This window comes from Amblyomma americanum, chromosome 7, assembly GCF_052857255.1.
Source record: "Amblyomma americanum isolate KBUSLIRL-KWMA chromosome 7, ASM5285725v1, whole genome shotgun sequence".
Classification (NCBI taxonomy): domain Eukaryota; kingdom Metazoa; phylum Arthropoda; class Arachnida; order Ixodida; family Ixodidae; genus Amblyomma; species Amblyomma americanum.
The window spans coordinates 133,010,739-133,034,848 of NC_135503.1; the positions used below are offsets into that span (position 1 = coordinate 133,010,739).

General features: G+C 44.8%; 1 protein-coding gene across 1 annotated transcript; it reads right to left on the reverse strand.

Annotated features, from left to right (window-relative positions):
- Window positions 1-4,776: 4,776 nt before the first annotated feature.
- On the reverse strand, window positions 4,777-23,822 carry LOC144096595 (uncharacterized). Its single transcript, XM_077629402.1, has 4 exons — window positions 23,603-23,822; window positions 23,383-23,451; window positions 12,823-12,953; window positions 4,777-6,835 (listed from the first exon to the last, which is right to left on the reverse strand). The coding sequence occupies exons 1-4, from the start codon at window positions 23,694-23,696 to the stop codon at window positions 6,626-6,628; spliced, it is 504 nt and encodes a 167-aa protein (XP_077485528.1). The 5' UTR covers window positions 23,697-23,822; the 3' UTR covers window positions 4,777-6,625.
- Between the last annotated feature and the right edge of the window lie 288 nt (window positions 23,823-24,110).

A 24,110-nucleotide genomic window follows, 5' to 3' on the forward strand; every position in this document is an offset into this window, starting at 1 on the left:
ACCTCGCAATGGCATAAGTGACGCGATGGAATACGTTCCTTCACGCAGCTGAGCGCCTGTCAGAGGTAAGGTTCACGAAGACTGACCATGATTGCAATATTGCTGCATGGGCGTCCACTTATTGCAACATTTGTTTTTCGATCAAGCCTGGAGTCTTCGCTGCAGTTGTAGACTCTGCAGCAGGAATGACCTTTCTTACTGGTTGCATATAAATAAATTAGAATATTTTGAACCCATAAACAAACCAATTAGTGTTAATATTGTAATACTGTACCGCAACACACGATTACAGGAGGTCGCAGCCCAAAAATTTTGGGGGTATGGTGGTTCCAAAATGATATGTCCTGGAACATGCATATAAATAAGTTAGCTGCAGAACTAGCAAAAACAGTGGGCTGTATATACAGGATAAGTAAACTTATTCCTTTGTGGTTAAAACAGACATTGTATTATGCACTTTTCTTCTCCAAGTTATCATATTATGGACTTTTGTGGGGAACAACTACAGTGCAAAACTACAACAAATTACTGCTGTTGCAAAAAAAAAGATTTTAAGAATATTTGAGAACTATCAAGGAAAACTATGCTACCTTCGAACCGACAAGCTCTTTATTAAACATGCGATGCTTCCTGCCACCCAAATATACTACTTCAAGTTATTACAACATATTGTAAGCACAGTGCGCGACCCTCGCCTTCTTCTGTAAATATTCATCATCATCACGTATCTTCGTCTTCGGAGGAGTGGCCGCCATAATTGCGAGTGGCAATAAAAGCTCGCTTCATCCACGGTCTCACAATAATAAGAATAAATTGCACAACAGTACAACAGATCTTAAGTAAAAGTACCCCATGTGCAAACAAAGAAGAAGAATATCCCTCACCAGAACAAACTATGGAAGACAGAGCTTCAACTTCCAAGTTCCTTACTTATCTTGAATAAACAGCGCGAACAAAGACGAGCACAAAAGACAAGAAAGCGAACGACACGGCGCTGCTCGTCTTTGTTCGCGCTGTTTATTCAAGATGCTTAACCAACTAGCCCGCCAAAACGTGTTAACGTTCCTTACTTAATAAATACAGTAGAGGGCGAGGTTCAATTTCAAAAACCCATGTTTAAGAAATCTGTGAAAACTTATTTACTAAGCAAACCCGTTTCATTCTCATAATACACCCGCCATCTGTTATCATTTCTGACAAGCCAAAATGTAAACACCTTATATTATCCTTTATATTCTGTATGTCTGTATTGTGTATGCAAATGCATAAAGTTCAGTGTAAATAGTAATTTTGCATTTCTTACATTCATATGTAATGTCATGCTAATTCTTGGTTCGACCACAAATGTATGTGTGTAAGCAGTGTACCCATTATTTTTGTGACTAGCGTACACTGAATGCTGAATTTTTGCTACATGGGGCAGGAGCCTCTGTCAGGCCATGTGCCTTTAGCTCCTGCTCCATTTTCACTGTAGAGAAAGAAATGAGGCGACAAACAAAAAAGCATTTGTAAGCCTTCATCTTGCCGAAAGGAACCTAAATTGCATTGTAAACATCCTTAAGCCAGTGGGTGAAGCCAGTGAAACTCTTCAAGGGAAAGGTGTGACATCAGCCCTTGTCCTGCTGACCATCGTAACGGGTGAATGCCATACACTTTCCATTTCCCTTCTTCGACCGACTTTTTTAGTCTCCCAATACGTTCAGTAACATGAATCCAGGTGCCATGCACAATGCTGCTTTCCAATATATATATATATATATATATATATATATATATATATATATATATATATATATATATATATATATATATATATATATATATATATATTTATTTTTTTTCAGCCTACAAAGCCATCCAGGCAAATGAAGAATGGACCTTTATGAGCCTCAAGAAGCACCTGCAGTCACAGATTGAGGACAGACTTGCATCTGCCTTCATAGAGCCTGCCTACATCATTGCTCTACATCCTAAAATCAAACTGAAGCAGTACAATCCGGCTATATGTCTACGGGCCTGAAATATTGCTCTGAGATGGTGGCTCGAAGGCTCGTGGAGGAGACGCGCAAGACAGGGCAGCCCGATACAAATGATGAAGGATTTTCAAGTTAGTTTTAATAGTCTCATCCAATTCACTTTATTTGCTTTTTATGAAAATATGAGGCTCTAGGGAAGCCAAAAAACGCCCAGGCGACGGCTTACACCAATCCACTGGTTAATAACAGCACTAAAATAATGCAGGACAGGTTAAAATTGTTGTGGCCAAAATACTGTTTTATTTATTTGTACTTTTTCGCTCAGCTGTTATGTGGGAGTACTTTAAGTCCGTTCATTCTTCCCTGGTATACGAATTATGCTTTCTTGCTTGCAGATGACGAAACGGCGCCGGCCGATGAGAACCAGCCACGTGAGAAGGCAGCTGGAGGCATCTTCAGCCTTCTGCAGGAAGTCTATGACGAGTCGTTGTGTGAGCGTAAGCAGTGCAGATTTTTTTTTTTTTTTGCTGAGAGCTATTGCTCTTTTAAGCCACACCTTCCACGTTCCATAAATACTCTCTTTTCTACAGCCCCGGACTGCTGTATCGGCTCGAGGGTTTTGTATAGGACTTTTGTGGTGCTGTGCTCGTACGTACTCATTAGCATCGATTAGCGAGGCCTTTATGTCCGAACGGAAAAATGACTAGAGATAAGCTTGAAAATAGGGCACAAGGTAGCAGTTGTATCAGTTGCGTGCTTTAGAGACTGGATTTTTAAAGCACTCCCCTATCTGTACCGCAATACGTCTTAATGCTCATAGCAACTAAATGAAAATTTCACATCGCACTATTCATACAAAACGCAAAAGAAGATGTGCTACGCTTATATGCATCTGTCAAATTAAAATGCTATCAATGTAGGACCATGTGTATAGTATTATACGCATTCATTGTTCCGAACGGTGCAGACAACACGATTTCCAATCGAATATATATATTTGAGAGTACACACGTTATGTCTAATACAGAAATAAAAAATACCTGCAAGGTACTTCCAAGCCGACCAGAAGTGCAGAACAACTTTCCTGCTAGCCCCGGCGTTTATCAGAGAACACGCGCCATAAGCTGTGAGAAAGGACCGAAACGATAGTTCGTGTAGTAAAGCATAAACTTCAAAAAAAAAAAAGACTCGTTCATGTAGCACGGAGAGCAGCTTTTGCATATGTAGTCGCATATAACTACAAAAAAAAAGCATTTAACAACAACAGCCAACTAGCCGATCACAGCTTTATAAACGAAACCAAACCTTCTAATGTCTGTCCTAGTGAACAAGGCAGAAGCGTGCAAACGTTTCCTCTAGCAACCTTGTCCTGTGTTTAAGGTTTAACAAAGAAATTTCTACTTTTTTGTCGTGGAGAAATGCTGTGTAACAGTCATAAGGTTTAACAAAGAAATTACTACTTTTTTGTCGTGGAGAAATGCTGTGTAACAGTCATGAATGTGGGCATAGCTTCACTGCAGGGTTAGGTTGTGTCCAGCAACTCAATGGACATACCAGCATGGCGGCGGGATTCGGGCTAGATGACCAATCACCGTAACAACAGATTATAGCAATATGGTTCGAGAGATAAAACTATCCAATCATATTGCCGTTAATTAGCCAGCCCGAAATAAGTTAGCGGTCCAAGCGAAGGAACATTTTCTTTTTCATTTACAAGCCTCATCATACTGAATGCTATTACACTGTAATAATAATGTCATCATTTTGACGTGCCTGGCACACAGGATTTGCGCCATGTTGTCTGAAAATTATTTTTGAAGTGAAAAAGTTAACGGCTGGTTTTTTTGTTTTTTTGTTTTTTTAGGTCGAGCATCCGACCTCGAACCCACGCTATGAGATTGAGGTGAAGTCGTTTGTGGCCTCCGAAAAATTGAGGTGAGGGCATCTTGGGAGACCTCAACGCAAGAGATTGAGGTTGAGTGAGGTCATGGAATTTTGAGGTTGAGGTGAGGTCAGAGTTTTTGAGGTCAAATGCCCACCTCTGGTAGAGCGCAAGATCCCGTACGCCTCATGCCACTCAACTACTATTGCAGAGACATGTTCTTCAGCGCTCTTGAACAGGAAGACCCATGGAGGCCTCGCCAAGCCGTCATCTTATACCTCGTATACGTGTGGCGTGACCGAGAAAGTCATTCGGCTCCAGGAGAAATTTAATGGCAGCAGCCTCCCAAAGAAACCTAATGTGGATAGTGCCTTGACAGCCAAGGTCACGAGTGAGCTCTCGGCAACTCGGCTTGGCAAACTGTACGCAGAACTGCATGAGCACATGTTTGAGTCAGCTGCTGATTCAAATCATTTTGTGCATCTGGTTAAATGTGTCATTGGATACTCCATAAAGATTTGATTTGATTTATGGGTGTTTAACATCCCAATGCGACTCAGGCTATGAGGGACGCCGTAGTGAAGGGCTTCGGAAATTTCGACCACCTGGGGTTCTTTAACGTGCACTGACATCGCACAGTACACGGGCCTCCAGAATTTCACCTCCATCGAAATTCGACCGCCGCGGCCGGAATCGAACCCGCGTCTTTCGGGCCAGCGGCCGAGCGCCATAGCCACTCTGCCACCACGGCGGCCTGCATAAAGATAAGAATGCACACGCTGCAAAGCAAGGGACAGCAAAGGTCAACGGCCCAAAAATCCGCAAGCACTTGATGAAGTTATTACTTTTGAACCACCAATAGGATGAAATGCGTAATGTGAAAAAACTGCCACTTTTCTCGTGAAATAAACAGTGTCCTGATTTGTGTACATATTTATTTCCTAGTCAGGGCCTCAAACACATGTAAGTTAGGTGTGTTGATCTTTGCTCCTAGTTGTTTTTCAGAAGATGGATGACAACTAGTAAAGAGACGGCCATTGATAGACAGTTACTGGTCCCTCAAAAAAAAAACCAGTCTAGCCTTATAGGCCGTAGCCATGATCCATCAGGTCTTGGAGTGTGAAATTTTACAGATAGATATTTTCAAGCTGAATCTAGCAGTGCAGCACATTGCACCAAAGGGCTGTGGAAAGTGTTTCACCACCTGCTCTACAACGTGCATTAAAATCTTGGTACATGACATTGTGGCAGTTATGAAGCCTCCAAAGAGCCTTAGTCTGCTATTCAATATTTCAACAAGACATCTTTGGAAGACAACCTCCAACCCCCCCATGTCCCCCAAAGGAAGGTAAATACTGCATGCTACTGCCTTGCACTTCGAAAATGGCAATAATGCCCGGCGGTGCAAGCACACAATGTTACAATGTTCTATCATGAACAGAGCTCATGGGGGCAACAGCTTACACGCGCCAAGAAAGACTAGGTAATAATCGTGCGAATTTCTGCACAGAACATTGCTTCGTAGCTCTCATGTCCCTTTTTAAAATGCCACTCAGTACTGAGGTACTGCCTAGAAACGAGAATCTAGAGCGAAACCTGGGTGAATTTCAGATTATTTTTATCTTAAACGCGCAGCACGCTACACAAGCGATGAATTTGTGTTAACAGTCGGCCAACTTTCTGGTGTAAACTAAATTCTGCTGCACTGGCTGCATTGATAAGCCGCTGAGCGAAACAACCACGTGTATTTCGTTCGAGCTGCTGTTACTATTTCTAGGCTGCACTGTTGCGATATACCAACTACAAGCATTATTGTTTATACCTCTAAATATTCCCTACATGTTCTTCCGATAGCTAGTTTGAATCGTGCAGTTATAATTGCAACAAAGCATGAGCAACAATGCCAATTCTACCATTGAAATCCACAGCAGACGCTCCACTTCCAGGACAAGCAGACTGACTTCCGGTGGCTGCATGAGCACGCAGCCCCGAAAGTGGCAATGCGCCATCCAGCAACCCCCTAGTGGAGATCACTGAGTACCGCTTGTAATGCGGATCCTCCAGACTCCCGCGGTGTACGTTATAAGCGGTCCATGCTGTATTAGCTTTAATAATGACAGCATCACGGTTGCATTTACAGCCTCAAAAAAGTGCATGTAAGTGAAACAGGACTTGACTTCATAAATGGCACTCATTACCTTTTCATCCTACATACAGTAAACGTGTGAGCTATGACCATCTAATCAAGCCATTGCTGCCACCGCCTTGCGTTGGCTGCAGTTTTCTCGACATAGTTGCAACTATATTCAGGCATGTTGGCATAATTTGTAGCATGTTGGCCTCTCTGTAGCACAATGCAGCACATTCAGTGTATCAACACGAACTGATGCAATCTGCACACCATTCCCACCACTGCCTATGCGAACATCATATTTCTGCAGAAATGTGCATAATGTATTTCTCAAAAAGTGCATTCCCAGTGCAATAACAAAAGGAAGCATGTCCCAGAATTACCACTATCACTTTGTGGGATAAACTACACCTTCTCTGGAGCATGATGTTTCCAGCCTCACTGAGCTGACAGATCTACAGACATCTTATCAGACTGAGACAATGTGACTTCAACGGGTGGGAGCATGGATCCCTAAGCACATCTCTATATACAAGCAGTACAGCACCAATAAGTGCCAAAAAAAGCAGATGTCACGGTTTGCGGCTTTCACGGAACTCCACAAGTCTCTGCAGGGGGCTGCACCCACGAAGGCACTCACGAACCACCCGGCCTTGGCACTGTATCTGTTCCTGGAAGTTCCTTTATCAGAGCAGAGCCGTTGGCAGGACACCGGCGAACTGCCTTTTTCTTGGGCCTAATTTGCATGGCTGGCTCCTCTTCAGATCCAGAGCCAGACTGCAGCTCAGCTTCTGAATGTGATGACGAGTCATCACTGCTCGACACCAGGCCAGCAACGGCAAAGTTCTGGAACATGGAAAAAATACGATTTGTGCAACTTTATTCTCATCCACTCGTGCCTAGGATTAGTTTTACACCTAATTTTCCACACTTTAAAAAGGCAGCAAGGTCACCCATTTGCTCCCAGGTAGTAGAGTGATGGCTCTCTAGACAACAATCACTGTTTTGTGAAGCTCATATATGTCTATTTTCTTTTTTTGCAAGCAAACTATCTTCATTGTGGCCATTAGTACTTCTTATGCCTTCAAAACTGCATGCCAAGTCAATCATGATACCAACAAAGAAATCACCCTTTGGCACATTTTACTTTGGTTGATGTGCACTTCACCTCTTTGACAAAAGGCATTAACTTGGCTCTCCTCCATCGCACTGACTAAGCTAGCAAAGTTGCCTGCTAGTTAAGTGTTAACCCATGGCGCTGGTGGGTCATTTCCCCCTTTTTTCCGGGATGCTGTCTCCATTGGGGTTGAAGCGGGTGACTGAGCGGCGCGACGCCCACACTAATCCTTTCGGCTCTCGCGCCAACTCGGCGCGGTGCACTGGCCGCCACCACGTACAAATGGCTTATAACTGCGCCTGCACGTCTGCTGCTGTGCGTCTCACTGTCTCGTCCCCTGCTGACTGGCCGCGCATGAGGGGTTAGAACAATGACAGCGCTTCGGATGCTGCCCAGGGCCGGGGGAAATGGTGAGTGGGACCGCGAACGACATTGTCAGAGTCGCAAGGGGCCGACAACCTTTTCCCGCTGCGGAGGTTCCTTTTACTATCAGTGGAGACGGCAAAGCTGATGTGTGTGTGTGTGTGTGTGTGTGCGGGGGGGGGGGGGGGGGGGGGGACGGCGTGCCTTGCACGTTCGAGTTCGAGGTTTGGGGCTCCACAGAGTCGGGCTCTAGCGAACCCTGGGCTCCGCCCATTTGTATGTGCTGTGCCGTTGTACTGCTATTGGCTGACATGGCGAAAACTGGAATAGCAAAGCTCCGCCCAATTATCGAAGCCATTTATTTTTACCGTTTTTTTTGCGCCTAGACTGAAATTGCAGCGTTAACTACAGCCGATTTTCCTTTTTTTCTTGCTTGTCACAATGTTTGCAGCCTATTATTTGTACCTCAACTTGAATTCTAACCGATTTTGTAACATTTTGTACCATATGTTGTTGTTCATGTTGTTTTACTTACCAATATGTGTACTACGCCTGGTTGTATTATTCACCGCCCTTCCTGTTACAGTCCCTGATGGGACTTACAGTATCAATAAAAAAATAAAAAAAACCTACTACAAACAAACAGTTTGGGGGAGCATGCAGAGTCTCACTCTCGGCCGCTTTTAAACAGCCTTTTTATTAACTGCGTTTTCTCACCTGCTTTGCATTCCGATCCTGTCTTTAATAAACAAGTTTTGTTTTTAAGAAGTTGGAGTTGCTGCCCCAACCGGCAGCGTGTCGCCGGACGAGTGGACGAAGACCCGAAGTGCTCTTCATACTGCTAACCGCCATGTATACGATCCCCGGGCAGCGTGCTATCATCATTCACCGCTCGTAACGAGCACCAACCGGCCATCAGAGTGTAGGGCGTTGGAAAGTTTAACTTTAAGGCAGCATGTTCAAGCCAATGCAATGGCAATGGCGTGCCATCCAAGAATCCATCACACGAGTATTTCATGTAACTGTCATTGGCATCACCAGGGGCTCTTCCGATTTCATAATTTCACAAAATGAAAGCTCCATTCCATGGGGAAAGCCTAAATCTCATGTGGCTTATCCTTCAGCATGCAGCCATAATGACAACCACAGGCTGCACTGCATTGGCTGCAGGACTAACTTTATTTCAAGGTTTTTGGCCTTTTTCATAGTGTCTTGTGTTCTCATACCTCAAAGTGATACTGTCTTGCAAACACAGTACTATCAGCTCAAGGCTTACTTAGTAAGATAGCACAGGCCTTGAGTTCAGGTCAGAGCTACCCTCTAACAATCAACTACATAGTGGTGGCAAACAGCGCAACGACGCGGACAGAGTGGAAGAAATACAGGACAAGCGCTGACTCACAACTGAAATTTATTTAAGGAAAGCAGTACATTTTATAGAAAAAGTGGCCAGCTTATCAGCTAGTACATAGACAAAACCCAAGTTACTACGTGGCATCGAGGAATGCAACCTCACTGTCATATAACGAAATAGATGGCTTACTGACACATAACCTTGTTTTTTTCTTCATGTGATATGCTTCCATAATCTCACGTGTTAATCGGGACGGGTGTTTGTAGAGGATATCACAGTAAGGCAATGAAGGAAAACAAAATTGGCAGTCTCAAACATGGTCAACTAGATGATTAGATTTGTTAGCTTCCAGATTATTTGCATGCTCTTTCAAACGTGTATTGATGCAACGCCCCGTCTGCCCGATATATATTTGTCCGCATGACATTGGGATTTTGTACACAACCTCTTCTGCGCATGGCACATACATTGTTTCGTGCTTAACCCCACAAGTTGTTTCAGATTCTTTTTGTTGTTCAGCCTTTCTTTCCAAAACAGCACAAACCCTTTTAAGTTTCTTGGGTGCTGAAAAAACCACCCCTACGCCATACCTTTTTGCCACATTTTTAAGATTATGTGACATACGGTGTACGTATGGGAGGATGGCAAACTTTTTCCTTTCCTTCTCTTTTCCCGGACTATGGACCAAAGATGGATTCCTAAGCTTTTTGGCTACCTTGTTACAGCCCAATAACATAACACCATCCGGGTATCCAGCTTCCTTCAACCTTTTAATTTGTTCGTTGAAGCTGTTGGTTGCCATATGGATACAAGATTTTGATAATGAGGACAAAAGAGATGAGACCACAATTCCTGTTTTAACTGTTTTGGAATGATGCGATTTATAATTTAACAGCAGTTTTCCCATCCTTGGACGATATTCCCAACAGACGTGCCCCGTCGCAACCTTCAAACTCAGATCTAAAAATTGTAGCTTACTACCGACCGTGACCTCAGTGGTGAACTCTAGACCTAAAGCATTTTCTTTAAATACTTTTAGTACATCAGTCATGCGCCTTGAAAAGTTAGTTTTTCCTACAAAAATCAAGAAGTCATCGACATAACGAAAGATGCGTGACGCCATTCCCGACAGATTTTCCTGGATACCACGATCAACAAAGGACAAAAATATATCGCTAATCACTGGTGCCACCCTAGATCCAATGCAAACACCCGCTTTTTGGGTATACAGTTCTTCCACTCTGTCCGCGTCGTTGCGCTGTTTGCCACCAATATGTACCACCAACTCGCCCGTTTGGCTATTGTGCTGAACTACATAGTAGTTGAACAGCGCAAAAAGACAACAGACATGAAGAAAGATGGACACAGGACAAGCCCTGACTCACAACTAAGACGTTATTTGCAAAACCTGTCGTTTATAAAAGGAACATTCAAAGATCTGCCCATGATCACACAGGGTGAAAAAAGATTCTTCCCTCAGGACAAGCTCTATGTCTGCAAGCTTTAACTGTAGCATTCTTGGCTACCGCACTGTGCTTCATCTCAGCTCAATTGGATAGAGCTCAAAGTGGCAAGACTTGTATGCATTGTGCGGCACAATGCATCCTGCCTTCTCAGTGTCAATGCAATGTTTCATTTTCTATGGTTTCATAGAAGCCACAAGGTTCAGGAGCTCTTTTTCAGCATTCTGGGTTCCAAAACAACTTCCTTGATGGTAGTCAACTGTAGATGACTCCCTAGTGGAGAGCAGACGTAAGCACTGAAGAATTGCCCACAACAATGAGTCACTTCCCTGTGGTAGTTTCTGCAAAACAGTGTCAAACCAACTCTCAAGGCAGGTGCCATCCATCTCTTCCTGGTAGCCACTGGTATTTTGCCACTCAAAACGTCCACGCAACCATCGATGAAGTCGTCTTCATGACAATTTGCGCCATGGTCAGGCACTGCCCCTTCCCCGACAGTTGCTTCAGACTAGTCATACCAAACATGCAGGTGTCACAGTAAGAACCAAGTCGTGTCTGCCGGTACAGTCATACACTGTGTTCTGCATGCACCGATGGCTTGTCCAGGCAGAAGATTTTCCAAAGTCCTTTCCTGTACCGTGTGATATCATGCAGATGTTGCCAAGCTACAAGGTCATTAAACTCAATCAGCAGCCAGCTCCAGCCCCCTCTTCTCACTTCCAAACCCAATGTCATTGAGTGGGGATGCTTGAGCTGAGTAACGTCGTCACTAGGGTCAAAACCAGTGCCAATGTTTTCCACAGTTGGGATATCATTGCAGCAAAAGAAGCGATGCACACTAGAAACCAATGCACACTTTGTGAAGTCACCTTACACTTTTGTGCATCACTTCTTGCCTGAGCTTTGTGGGTGCTTCTGGGAGGGGGTCATCATATTTGCACTACTTTTCCTCCTCCTTTCCACTCCTGACTAACCCCACACGAACTCCAAGAAAGTCAATGACTGCCGCACACATTTCATCGCCAACATATCCATTCCAGATAATCTCCCGCCCGCAGATGCCAATGACACGACCACTCTTGCTCTTGTACTAATCGCACAGCATTGTTGCGAATGGGCCTGTAAGAGACGCTCGAGTGGGGATCACATGCCGACATCCTCCTCACCTGTGATTTCGCTACCTCATGAGGGTGTGGCCGCCGGTGGGGTTGCCGAGTGTGACATGCAAGTGAATAGAAATTTCCAGATGCCCGCTTGTCAGCAAGCCTGGCCTTCACCTAGGCACTTCTAGAGACGTGAGGAACCGTCGGCACTATATAATGCCAGTGTCTGGTGCACAAACACATAGATTCTGTGAAGTTCCTCACTTCCTTGTACACAATGTAATTAAACATTTCTTCTTTCCAAGAAGGCCTCAGAGCGTTTGCATCCTTCACTCAGAGCCGGCAGTGGCCGCTCCTTGGCTCTGACCCGCGCTGCCCCTTTACAAGTCATATCAACTGGAGCGAGCAATGAGATACTGCAGGCCGAACCAGAATGGGCACTTATTCTCCATAGCGCTCACTCAAGAAGAATGAAGCGCACTCCAATGTCACCCCACTGGGCGTCATGCAGGAAAAAGATGCGCAGATACAAGCATGTAGTAAGACTAACAAGGGCATTGCATGAAAACACAGAAGAGCTGAATTTACCACCAGAAACAAGTAGAGATAAGTCGCTCTGAAGGCATGCTTTGCCACATAATTTCAGTAACTGCCTGTAATAAATGCGTGACGATTCCAAAGTTACATTAAAAGACAGGGGGGTACTCCTTTTAATCAGTAATATTTTATTAACTGCCCCAGTATTCAGCTTTCATTTGCAGTTACACAGTTTCTTTGCAGGTGACAAATAATTTGACATTAAACTCTAATGGGAGCGTACCAACCGAGCCAAGATTTTTATTCTTGCTTGAAATAATGGTGCCTTTAAGTACCTACTACTTGCAAGCATGGACTCACTCAGAGCAGCAGCACTCCAAGTGTCACTCAAAGGTGCAAGGCAGCTGACCATGATGCCATGACAAGTGGTAGGCGCTATTTAGTTGAAGGGCCTCCTCTGAGGGGCATTTGCTGCTTTGTTCTGGAGTTGTACCTGATTATAGTTAGCCATTGTTAGCTATTGATCTGGCCATTCTAAAATGATGAAGGGTGAAACTGCCCTTGTATTTTACAGGCCAAGACTAAATCATGCTTCTATAAGGAAGCCAACAGTTTCAAGGAGCAAGAAAGAAGACTTCAGGGGGCACCTACGACAGCAAATGTTTTAATACTAGCAAGTAAGAAGTTAGCCAGAATGTCAAGTCAAATTCTCTCGTAAAATCAAGTTTTTTTACAGAGAAAATTTCAGACTCCTTGATTGAGCTTTTTGAGATGGCCACAACCTCTGTCACAGTGGCCCCATTTTACCATAGACATTGCCACCAATTCACTACAGAGTACTCTTGCGCTTTGCCTTCCGTATGGCCCCTTTTCAAAATCAATGCAGCACGCCTCACCATCTCGATGAATGGCCCCTCGCCTGCAGCATCTTCCGCCTCAATGTTGACGCTGTGGTCACTGCCAGCCTCCAGCCTTGCTTTCTCAGCTTCGGCCAGCTTCGGAAGGAAGGACCTTGCCTGGGCCAGGGCTATGCACAGAGAAACAATTGAAATGACTAACGATGTCCTTTGACAGCAGACATCACCACTCTGGCTATTGAAGCAGCTCAAATTAAAGCAGCCCCCAATCATTAAAGCACCTTCAAGTTATGAGGAGCATGACCCACATATATGAAGAACAGATGCACTCCATACAACTCTGAATGTATGCCAACTAAAAAGTCTGATGATGATGATGGTGGTGGTGATGTTGTGTTGTGTTGCATTTAAAGGGACTATGCAATAAATTAACTGAGATTACGTAAAGCAGATGAGAGATAGGCATTTCATCACTCGTCACCCCAACGCAAGAATATTTAAGCTAGCATCAATAACAACAAAGATATAGACGATTAAAAATTACGCTTCTTTTCCCCCCCTCAACTCGTACACGCGGGGCACCAGACAAAAATAAAGAAAACAGGTATGGGACTGGGCCCCGCCTTTGAGTACGTTATCAGATGACGTTCGCTTTGCAACTTCCGGTTGTCGCTCCTAGCACCCCAGCAGCAGCATCGGCGGCATGGCGGCATATCTCCAGTCCCTCTTCGCCTTCCTGGATTGCGGCGCACGTCGGGTTTCTTGCTTGTCGTCTTTTGTAGTTAGCAGTAATAAGCCCGGACCTCGAGGCGCGACTGCTCGCTCTTACAGCCGCGATGGGCATCGAGCCCTATATGTGCCCACGAAGAGCTGTGCAAGTGGCTCCGGAACTCCCGACAGAAGGAGGCGGCAGAGGAAAATTGAAACCATATGCGCGAAGGCAATGCCCTGGCCCGCGCTTGCCCGAGAGGGTCGCGCGGCGGCACGAGCAGATGATTTTCACGGCTAACGGAAGTGTGCCCGTGACGTCGTGGCTGCCGTGGCTCCAGCGAATGACAGCGTGTGGTGGCCTGGCGACGTCATTGGTATTGTGACGTCTTTCTTCCACAATTTTAGTTCCAAAATCAGTCACTACGAGCACACCAATCGGCCCGCGAATTTTAAAAAACACGTTTTTTTTTATTTATAATAAATTGCCGGCTCCGTTCCGAAGACTTATACTTGGTGTGAATGCTCATTAGCATCATTTCTAAACATAGAAAACATTTACAAGCGGCTTTGAATTCTTTGCATAGTCCCTTTAATGGTGCATAAGCATCTAAGGCTAACATGCGCCAAGCTCAAGGTACGAGAAATTGTTTTCTGAAGATTTTTACAAATATGTGTAAAAATATGACGGTGTAGGAAGCTTAAAATGTTACTTCCTTCTAACTAGTATTCTAAGCAAAAACAAGATTTGTTTGTTTGTTGTGTTTTATAGCATATAGGCTTAAACTAAGGCCATCATGCACCAAGATTGGGGTATAGGAAAAGTTTATGCTGAATTTTACAGCAATGTGGAAAATCATCCATGGTGTAGAGGGCCTCAAAAGTTAGTACTACCCAGTGAACATATACCAAAATTTTTAGAATTGGCTGCAAGTAAAAGCTTTAAAGACAGTTGAGTAACCTCTGCAGCTATCCTTGGCTGGGCAAGGATCTCGAGGCTCCCAACGACCAAAATAAAGACCTCAGCCTTCTTATCAGGGGTGAGAAAGTGGCTGAGGTGGTCTTAAAATTCAAACAGACCAGTGAGTAAATAATTTAGTTTCTTGAGAAATCCCGTTTCTCTAAGAAAGCTAAAAATGCACGTCATATTTACAATTGCATTATCTCTTAAAAGCGATGCAGGATGAAAACGAATGTATTCGTTATAAAATTGAGTAAAGTACTTCTTCCTTTGTTTTTCGAGTTCCGCACAAGAGAATAAAATGTGGTTAACCATAAGTTCATCTCCACTTTCCTCCGCAAACGGGTGTATCTTGTTTTGTCAGTAGGAAATTGTGTGTGAGGTGTGTGTGTCCAGTTAAAGGCCGCAGATAATCACTTCCTTGAAACGTTCCGGTGGGTACAGGACTTCCATTCACCTAAAACAGGTTTCACCATGTGGAGTTTATTTACTTCGTTGTTCCACCTATACTGCCATCTCTTTATGTTATGATGAAATAAGTTAATGCAATCTTTAAATAGTATATTTACTTTTTTGATTTGCTTCTCCCTAGCTTGAGCAGCACAGAAGTCTGCTCTTTCGTTGCCTTTGATTCTAAGATGACTCGGTACCCAGCAGAGTTTTATGCTTTGCCCTAGAGCTGTGGCTCTTACTATGTTGTGTATGATGTCACCAATCATAGGAGTGATTGCCTTTCTAGAGTGGAGAGCAGTAAGTAAACTTAAGGCGTCTTTGCAATAACACTGTTTGGGAGGTCCTCGTCTACTATTTGGTTAATGGTTACACAGACGGCATAACATTCGGCAGTGAAGATTGATGCACACTGTGAAAGCCTTATGATTTCACTGTAATTGCCTTGTACCACTGCACTTCCAATGTAAGCATCTATTCTGTAGCGATAGCTACAGTACGCCACCTCTTCGACCCTTCAGCGTGGCACCACTTGAGCTCTGTGGCGGCACCGTTGGTCACATGGGTTGATCACATGGTGCGGAGCAGCTGCTGCTGCCGGCGGCGTGGTGCGCAACAGCTGCGACCAACAGCTGTGCGCATGCGCAGTGTCAAGTGGACAAAGATGAAGGAACGCCCAGCGAAACGGAGCGGCGAAAGACTGACTTTGCAATTCAACTGAGCTAGTTCCACTCGGCCAGTTGAAGCTATCGCGTCACTCCAGGTTTAACCAGGGATAAACCACAGCCATTTTTTTTTATCCATATGTATAAAAAGCTGTGTAAGTACTGTATTTTTCCTCCAGTGCAAGGAATTGTATTATATGTTGTCGTGGAGTTTGTTTTTTGCAGCACTGTGTAAGAGTGAAATCACAGATTTCAGGGAAATTGTACCATGGCAGAAGTGAATCTTGTCTTCCAGCAATGCCAGGTAATGTGTCTAGTATGCCGAGAGTTGGGCACGTCTCTTCAAAACGCAAGAGCAGTGGCCTGGTGCTTTGCGGTTTGTTGTTAAACTGTATTCTAGATGGGCACCTTGCGACTATTTGGTGACACATGTGTTTAAGTAGTGAACGGATTTTTAGAATGTATGAGCATGCGAGCATTGTTCTTCTGTCTGTAAGTGATGGTTCGTTCGTTTCTACATACAGACTGTTTACGGGCAATGTCCTGTATGCACCAGTGGTAAGACGCAAACCTAAATTATGTATTGGGTCCAGTCGTTTAAGGTATGATGGTCTCGCTGATCCATACACTAAACACCCATAATCTAGAGTAGAGCGTACGAGAGAGCGGCAAATTAGTAAGAGACATGTCTTGTCGGCCCCCAGCATTTTTCGCGACAGCACTTTAAGTATGCTCAGGGATCGAGAGGCTTTCTTTTTCAATGAGTTTAAGTGAGGCAGGGAAGTGAGCTTTCTGTCAAATGTTATACCTAGAAATTTATGTTCATTTTTTATGGGTGACTCTATTTCGTTAAGGTGTAGGGTGGGATCTGTCTGTATGCCTTGTTTAAGTGAGAAAAGGATGGCCACAGTTTTCTGTGGAGAAAAATGGAAGCCATTTCTGTCTGCCCATGTTGCTAGTTTATTCATTGTTAATTGTATTTGCCTTTCACATGTTGATATGTTGGAGGATGTACAAGCTATCTGGAGATCGTCTACATAGACAGAATACATTACGGACCTTGATATTATTTTCCTAAAAGAATTTATTTTTACAATAAAGAGTGTTGTACTGAAAATACATCCTTGAGGTACTCCATTTTCTTGAATAACATTTCTAGAAAGGGTTGAGCCTAGGCAGACATTAAATGAACGGTTAGATAAAAAATCTTCAAGGCAGTTCAACATCCTGCCACAGATACCCAGTTCAGCCAGGTCCTGGATAATACTAACTCTCCACGTTGTGTCATATGCCTTTTCTAAATCAAAAAAGATAGCAAGACAGTGTTGTTTGTGTATGAAAGCTTTTCGGACAGTATTTTCAAGACGAAATAGGTGGCTGGTGGTGGAGCACGCCCTATAACCACATTGGTGGACACAGAGAAGCTCCCAGTCTTCTAACACAAAGGTTAGTCTGATATTCAATACACTTTCGAAGGATTTTGCTAGACAGCTGGTCAGGACTATGGGCCTGTTGCTCCTAGGAAGGGCATGTGGTTTTCCGGGTTTTAAAAATGGAATAATGGCCTTCTTCCAGGCTTCGGGTATTTTCCCCAATACCCAAACTTTGTTATAAAATCTCAAAAGTGCCTCTAAAGCCAGTTCACAGAGATTCGTTAACATGTGATAATGTATTTCGTCAGGGCTTGGTGCAGTTTGCATTCCGGCGGACAGTACTTTATTAGTTTCTTGACCTGTACGTAAATTATTATAGGATTCATTTGTGCCGCAACCTGTCGGCAGTCTTTGTTTTTCAGGTCTGTTTTTGTATTTGAGGAATGATTCTGTGTAGTGAGATGAACTGGAGACTGCAGAAAAATATTCGCCTAAAATGTCTGCCTGTTCTATATTTGTCTGTATACCAAGGGCTGAGAGAAACGAAACAGAGAATGGGGAGTAGCTGCCATTTATCTTTTTTACCATCTCTCACATCTGTTTTGATGTGGTTGAGCTGTTTATAGACGACATGTAACCTTGCCATGATGTTTTTTCGGCATTACGGCGAATATATCGGGCTTTTGCTCTGGAATTTTTGAAGTTTATGAAATTCTCCTGCGTTCAGTGCCTACAAAAACTTCCCCAGGCTTTGTTTTGTTTCTTTTTTGCATCTCGGCATTCTTATGTATACCAAATTTTGTGATTCTATTTCACTACTCCAGACGACCGAGGAATTGCTAGGCATGCAGCGGTTAAAGTACAATTTGTGACAGATTCATTTAGTTCATCTATGCTGAAATTATCTGAAACTATTTTATCGAGGCTGGCCGTTTCTCTAAACAGTGCCCAGTCGGGTAATTGTAACATCCAACTTCGTGGTTTTGTTGGGATGACTTGCGGTGCAGATGTTATGCTGATTAGTACAGGGAGATGATCGCTGTCGTATGGGTTGTCGATGACATCCCATTTAAAATCACTAAAAACAGAGGGTGAACTAAAAGACAAATCTATGGAACTCATTTTTCCTGTGCTCGGAGAGCAGTATGTGCCTTTGCCAGTGTTTAGGAGGCAAACATTATTACTTAGAATAAAATCTTTTAAAATACAACCTCTTGCATCAGTGCATGCACTTCCCCAAAAACCGGAGTGGGCATTAAAATCCCCAACTAGCAGGTCTGGCTCTGGCAGTTGTTCTAAAAGTGTTTCTAAGTATGAAGTGTTACTGTTAGGTGAGCCACACATTGTGATTGTCTTAAAATGAATGACAGTGACTGCAACAGCTTCGTACGTATTTAGTTTGAAGCTTGATTTCCCGGGTGGCAACACCAGTCTGGATGACAATAGAAACACCTCCAAACAGTCTACTTGCTTGCTCTCGGTCACACCAAAAGACATTATACTTGTTTAAAATGTTTCTTTGTTTAGGACCTAGGTTCGTCTTCTGTAAGCATAAAGCCACCCGGGATAGTGTGTTTAAAAGTTCTTATATGTCACTGTAGTTATTTAGCAGTCCTCGGCAGTTCCACTGTATAAGGAACGCCATGTTGGATGATTTATGGGAGTGTAGTTAAAAACTTAAGATACCAGTTTTGGGGGTGCCAATACTGGGGTCTTCTCTTTTTTTTTTCGTTCAAAGGAGCTATGCTGCCGGTGCAGCGGAGGCAAGTTCTGTGTTGCGTCCATCGCCTCGCTAGAGGCTCTGGATGTCCGCGGTGAACCCGCGGGTGTGAGGTGTGTGGGCCTCTCCCGACTGGGGGGAGCCTTGCAGGCGGCCGACTGAGGGGCCAGCGGGCCCCCCCTTTATTTTTCGAAGGTGGCAGGGCAGCCTACGCTGCGTCTGCTGGGGGCGGGGGTGGCCCAGCCTCAGGCTTTGCCTGGGCAGTGGCCAAAGCCCGGTGTTGTGTGCCACCCCTGCGCACCACAACGGCGAAATTTGTTTTTGCTGTGAACTGGAAAGCTGAGGGGGAATCTTTTCCTTGCTTCTTGATATGTTATGTTTTCATTTGTCTTTATCGTTATTATTATCTTCTCTCTCTTCCAGGTCAGGCAGGACCTCGAGTATGCAGCATGATTCCCTTTGCAGTTCGCGCACAGTGGTGCAGCATTGCAGTCCACGGATTCATGATCATTTGACGAACCTTTGGCACATGTTTGGCGACCATGACAGCTCTGCGAGCCATGGCCGAATCTTTAACATCTGAAGCATCGTCTGGCATTTGAAATGTATGGTCTTATAGTTATTCTAAGATACCCTACTTCTATGGATTCGGGAAGTTACCTGGAGGCAAAGGTCAGGACTATGTATTTTGTGGGTAGTTCCTTGTCGTCTTTTCGGATTTTGATGCGGTGGGCATCGGTAACATTCTGGTCTTTCAGACCATCGAGCAATTCTTTTTCTGAGAGGTTGAGAATATCGTGTTTGGATATTATGCCTTTGACTGTGTTTAGTGATCGGTGAGTAGTTACGAAGACAGGGGTGTCTCCAAAGGACACTATGGTTGGGAGTTTTGAGTATTGTGCTTTGTCTCAGATTTGGAGAAGAGGTTGCCACTGGCTAGCTTCGTCACCTTGTAGCCAAGGCCCAGGGCATTAGTAAGAGATTTAGAGACAATGAATAGAGACATTTTTTTAGCTGGTTGCTCTGTATCTAGATTATGTATGACATCATACCTAGGGAAATGTTATTTTGTTTTTGGAAGCGCTAGGCAGTTATATCTTCGGTCCACACGCTTTATTGAGCGCGATCATTTTGTGAGGGAGGTGGAGCCATACAGTGTGTTACATGTTCGGTCATGATGCCAGCCGCCCACCACAAACCCAACGAGGGGACGGGACAGGAACTTGCAAGCAAGTCCTGCCCACGCCAGCTGTACACCTCACTATAACCAAATATGACGCAACTCAGGGTAGTTGGTCACACAAGGTTAACCCTCGCCGCCAGAAAAAAAGGGAAATCTAAGAAGTGAATAGGAGACAGGAGAGTTGTGAGAAAGAAGATAGGAAAATGAAAGATGAAGGGGAGGACAGGAAAAGGCGACTGCTGACTTCCCCCGGTCGAGTCAGGCCAGAGGTGCCGTCTACAGGAAGCTGGGGCCAAAGTAGTGTGTTGCCTCCGCCGAGGGGCCTTAAAGGTCCAAACGCTCGGCATTGGCTCAGCCACCAGGAACCTCTTTTCCCTGAACACGGCGATGCCACTCACGGCTTAGCACGGGTGCTCGGGAACCCGTGGTGTCGCAACTCACCAACATCTGCATCAAGCAGATGCCCTTGTGGGGCATGGTGGTGATGTATTTTTAAGGCACAAGAGCATCGGTGGCCAAAGAGTCCCATGGTTGGCTCAAGGTGGGGCCAAAGAACCATTTTCCAAGCATTTCACCCTGAAGATTCCGAGCACCAGGCCAGAGGAAAGCCTGTACCCACTGGTAACTGGTATGTACCCGGCAGTAATGGGGACCAAACGCCGTACCTCTCGCATGCAAGGTGAATGCTTAAAGCACTAGGCAACCGCTGTGGTAACTGACTGCAAAGTCAGCACATTTAACAAATTTAACAAGCATGAAAGGTCCATTCTATTCAGCCTCCACTTCCATCACACCAACATCTGCCACTTCAGCTGTGTGCAATAATCAGTTCTTAGAAAGAACTGCCAAGCTGCCAACCAGCAAACTGCACCTACTGCAGCTGTGTCTCGAGTTCCCCCGTTATCTTGACTTCAGGCAGACAGCCACAGTGATAGCAGCACTGGTGACCGAAGGAGGCATGTGGCAACCTTTCCTGACAATTGTGGTAGCAGCCGAAACACCAGAGTGTGGAGTGCACATGTAGGTGCCCTTTTATACTAAATACTACCAGCCACCAGTTATGCAATCGTTCATCGAGGGTGAAAAGGAAAGGTGTTTTGCATTACCACCATCAATAAAAAAGGTAAGTAAGGTGGGGGAAGATAAAAAGACGACAAAGGACCTTGTTTTTTTCAGAGAAATTAAATGCAAATAAAACCACCTTTCAGTTCTAGGAACATTCACCATACTTTGCCACTGTCACAAAATTCAGTGCACATTTACGAAGGCAGCAAGGCATAAACAAAAACACACTTGCTTACGCCGTAGCGGCATAAAAAGATAGAAGGAACGATGGACAGAAATCTGCTAAGAACCAACGAAGAGCATATAGCCTCGCATGTATTAAGTGATGCACTCCTCACTTTGTATGGAAGGGGCAGCAACCAACTCGAGAACAAAAAAACGAACTTTCTGGAGGATTCTTCACCGCCTGTCCAATGGCAAAGAGCACTCTGGCGCGAGGGTGAGAAGGCAGTTGTACTATCGAGGTTATGTTTGTGTATAGGCCTGCTTTGGCACAAAGTGACTGACAGATACAGCATGTCATATAAATGGAGGATGTTTAGCACCAGCGGTCATCTTGTGCCACAGTTTTAGCTTTGAAGAAGCATTCCTGCATGACTCCTGGGTTTTAGCACTGATGCCCAGCCACAGGCCTGTGAAGGAGAGTGCACCAGTCCTGGGGACGACCTCATCGTGATCCCTTGGTCGTCGGACTGGTGAACAATTTGTTGTCCCTGTTTGCCTGTCTCGTGCATTAACCCACCATTGTTGCAATATTTCTCTCTGTATTGTGCCCTCTGCCAAGTATTGCTTTCAATGTGCTGCACTGCTTTGCAGAACACTTTGCATGTACTCATATCTCTAACTCTATAGAGTTGTTCAGCAAATCCTTGACTCTGACCCATTCTCTGGCTTGCAACCCACGAAAGCTGGGCACCACAGGACCAACTCTCTTTGTCACTTGATACCTGGGTTCAGCTGCATTTGTCATGCAAAGTCAACAGCGTCTCCTGAGAGGCCAGAACTACCCCCCCACCCCCCTCCCCATGCTCTAAAGGTGTCTGGGGAATACACTCCCCCAGTGTCGCGTATAATAAACCGTACTGAAACTGAAGAGCATCACAGAAGTTATACGCTGCGTCTACATTTCCACTAGTGTACAATAGAAGGTGGTCTCTCAGTTTCATTCAACAAAACCCACACACTGCATTTATTTATTATTTAAAAAACCTGGCCATGCCATTTCCTCTGAGCTGAAGGTTACATGCCTTGCCTGCGTCCAATTGCCACAAGTCACATGCTGCTCCAGCTCAGGAATACAGGAGCAATCAAGATGCGGTCAGTTTCTGAGAAATGAGTAACAGAAGACTAGAAGGCTGGAGAAGAGGAGCGAGAGAACAGGTGAGCCGGTGAGCGAAGAAAACTGCCAAGGAGTGCGATAAGCTGTCATTCAGTACCCTCCCAGTTAGCAAAGAGGCACGAAATATAATAGCCAGAACATAGCAGTTGGATCCGGTATATCTCTGAAGGAATATATTGGGAATATTTAAAGGCATTAGTGACCTGCTAGCTTTCAAGTTTAGTAGAATAGAAGCAACACTTCCATATGAGTTTGCAACAGTGTTCACGACATTTATCCCCATCCTGATTCAACAACAAAACACACTAACCACTGCTTTGATCACAGGGAACAAAGCATGCACATGCCAGTGATGACACAAGATGGGTTCACAAGCACTTGTGAATGCTATCTGTCTGCCATTACACTGTAGGAAACTGCCATATGGAACAGCTCTGGTACAATCTAGAGTACTGGCACACAATACTGCGCATAGCACGCCTCAGCATGCACTCCGTTCACTTGCAGCAGAAGTGAACTTGCAGAAAGGTGCAATTCCAAAAGTGTCGAAGAGATGGGGCTTACAGGCCCATTTGCTGGGCCCATAAGCCACGAACTAAAGAGGAAGTTCTCAGTTACGCTTCAGCCCATTTGATGCTGGGTGAGCAAGGCTTAGACTGCCCACACATGGCATGCACAGGCAGTCGTTTCATCTGGACTTAACCAGTATATAAGATTAACTATCCCTACTTAACCAAAAGCTGTTAAAGCAGGGATGAACTGCATGCATGTGCATTTAGCACTGCAACAGTCGTGCCCACAATACACAGCGACTGGCCCGCAGGGACAGGTGGGCTGTCTTGTCATGCTAGATTGCTCCCAGAAAATTGACAGCTTTGGTGGCTGAAGGCCTTGCAAGAGAGGAACACCTTTATGGCTACCCCATATATCTGCCAGCTATTGCACCAACCAGGCAGTTCACCTTGGTAATTAATATTTTGTGTAGTTTTGAGTGATCGCAATTTATTTAATGAAACTTGAAACCCGAAGTGGCTGAAATATGTTGCCTGCACTGACCGTGAGCACGAAGTGCAGCGTCTGTCTTGTCTCTGTATGGCAAGTGCGCACTAGTAATTAATTTGGCACGTCCACTCACCCGAACTGGTCACTTGAAACGTCTTCGGCGGCCCCTTGGACTGCACGAGGGAGCGGATGTGGTCTTCACCTACGGACAGCGTCGCAAAGTAAATCATTAACTCATGAATTAGCGTAAATTACGCAGACGTTGGCATTCATGCACAATGCAAACACGGACACAACCGCCTTCAGCGCGCGTTTTCGTTCACGCGCTGTTTGCTAGCGCTTTTCAGACTTACGTGTGATGACTTCGTTCCTCAGAAGGTCTTTCGAGCGTTTGGTGCCGCACTTCTCGCTCCTGCCCTTCAAAACTCTGTCGTTGACGCTGGCCATGACCAAGCACGTGTTTGTATGTTGTCGAAATCACAGCGCTTCAGGCACAGGTATGTGGCTAGCACACGCGCACTATAGTGCCTAGAATACACTTGCTAGTGTGCCGAGGGTGCGCGCTCGCGTGGTCGCTGCGGTAATGCCTTCCTGCAGCCACCGCGTGGTGGCGCTGCCAGTCGCTGTATATTATTTATCGGTTAAGAAAAAGGTTAAAGGAACAGAGAGAGCGTTGTGGAAAACAGGGATGCTGACGAAATCGGCACTGGAAACATGCCGGACCTTTAAACAGGAAATTGTCAAAGAAAATATCTATGATAATTGTAGGGGAAGTTCTTTGCTGTTTGAGGCCAGGACTGGAGTTTTGCGGACTAAGAAGTATAGTGTCAGGTACCAGGAGATAGACACTCTGTGCATTGC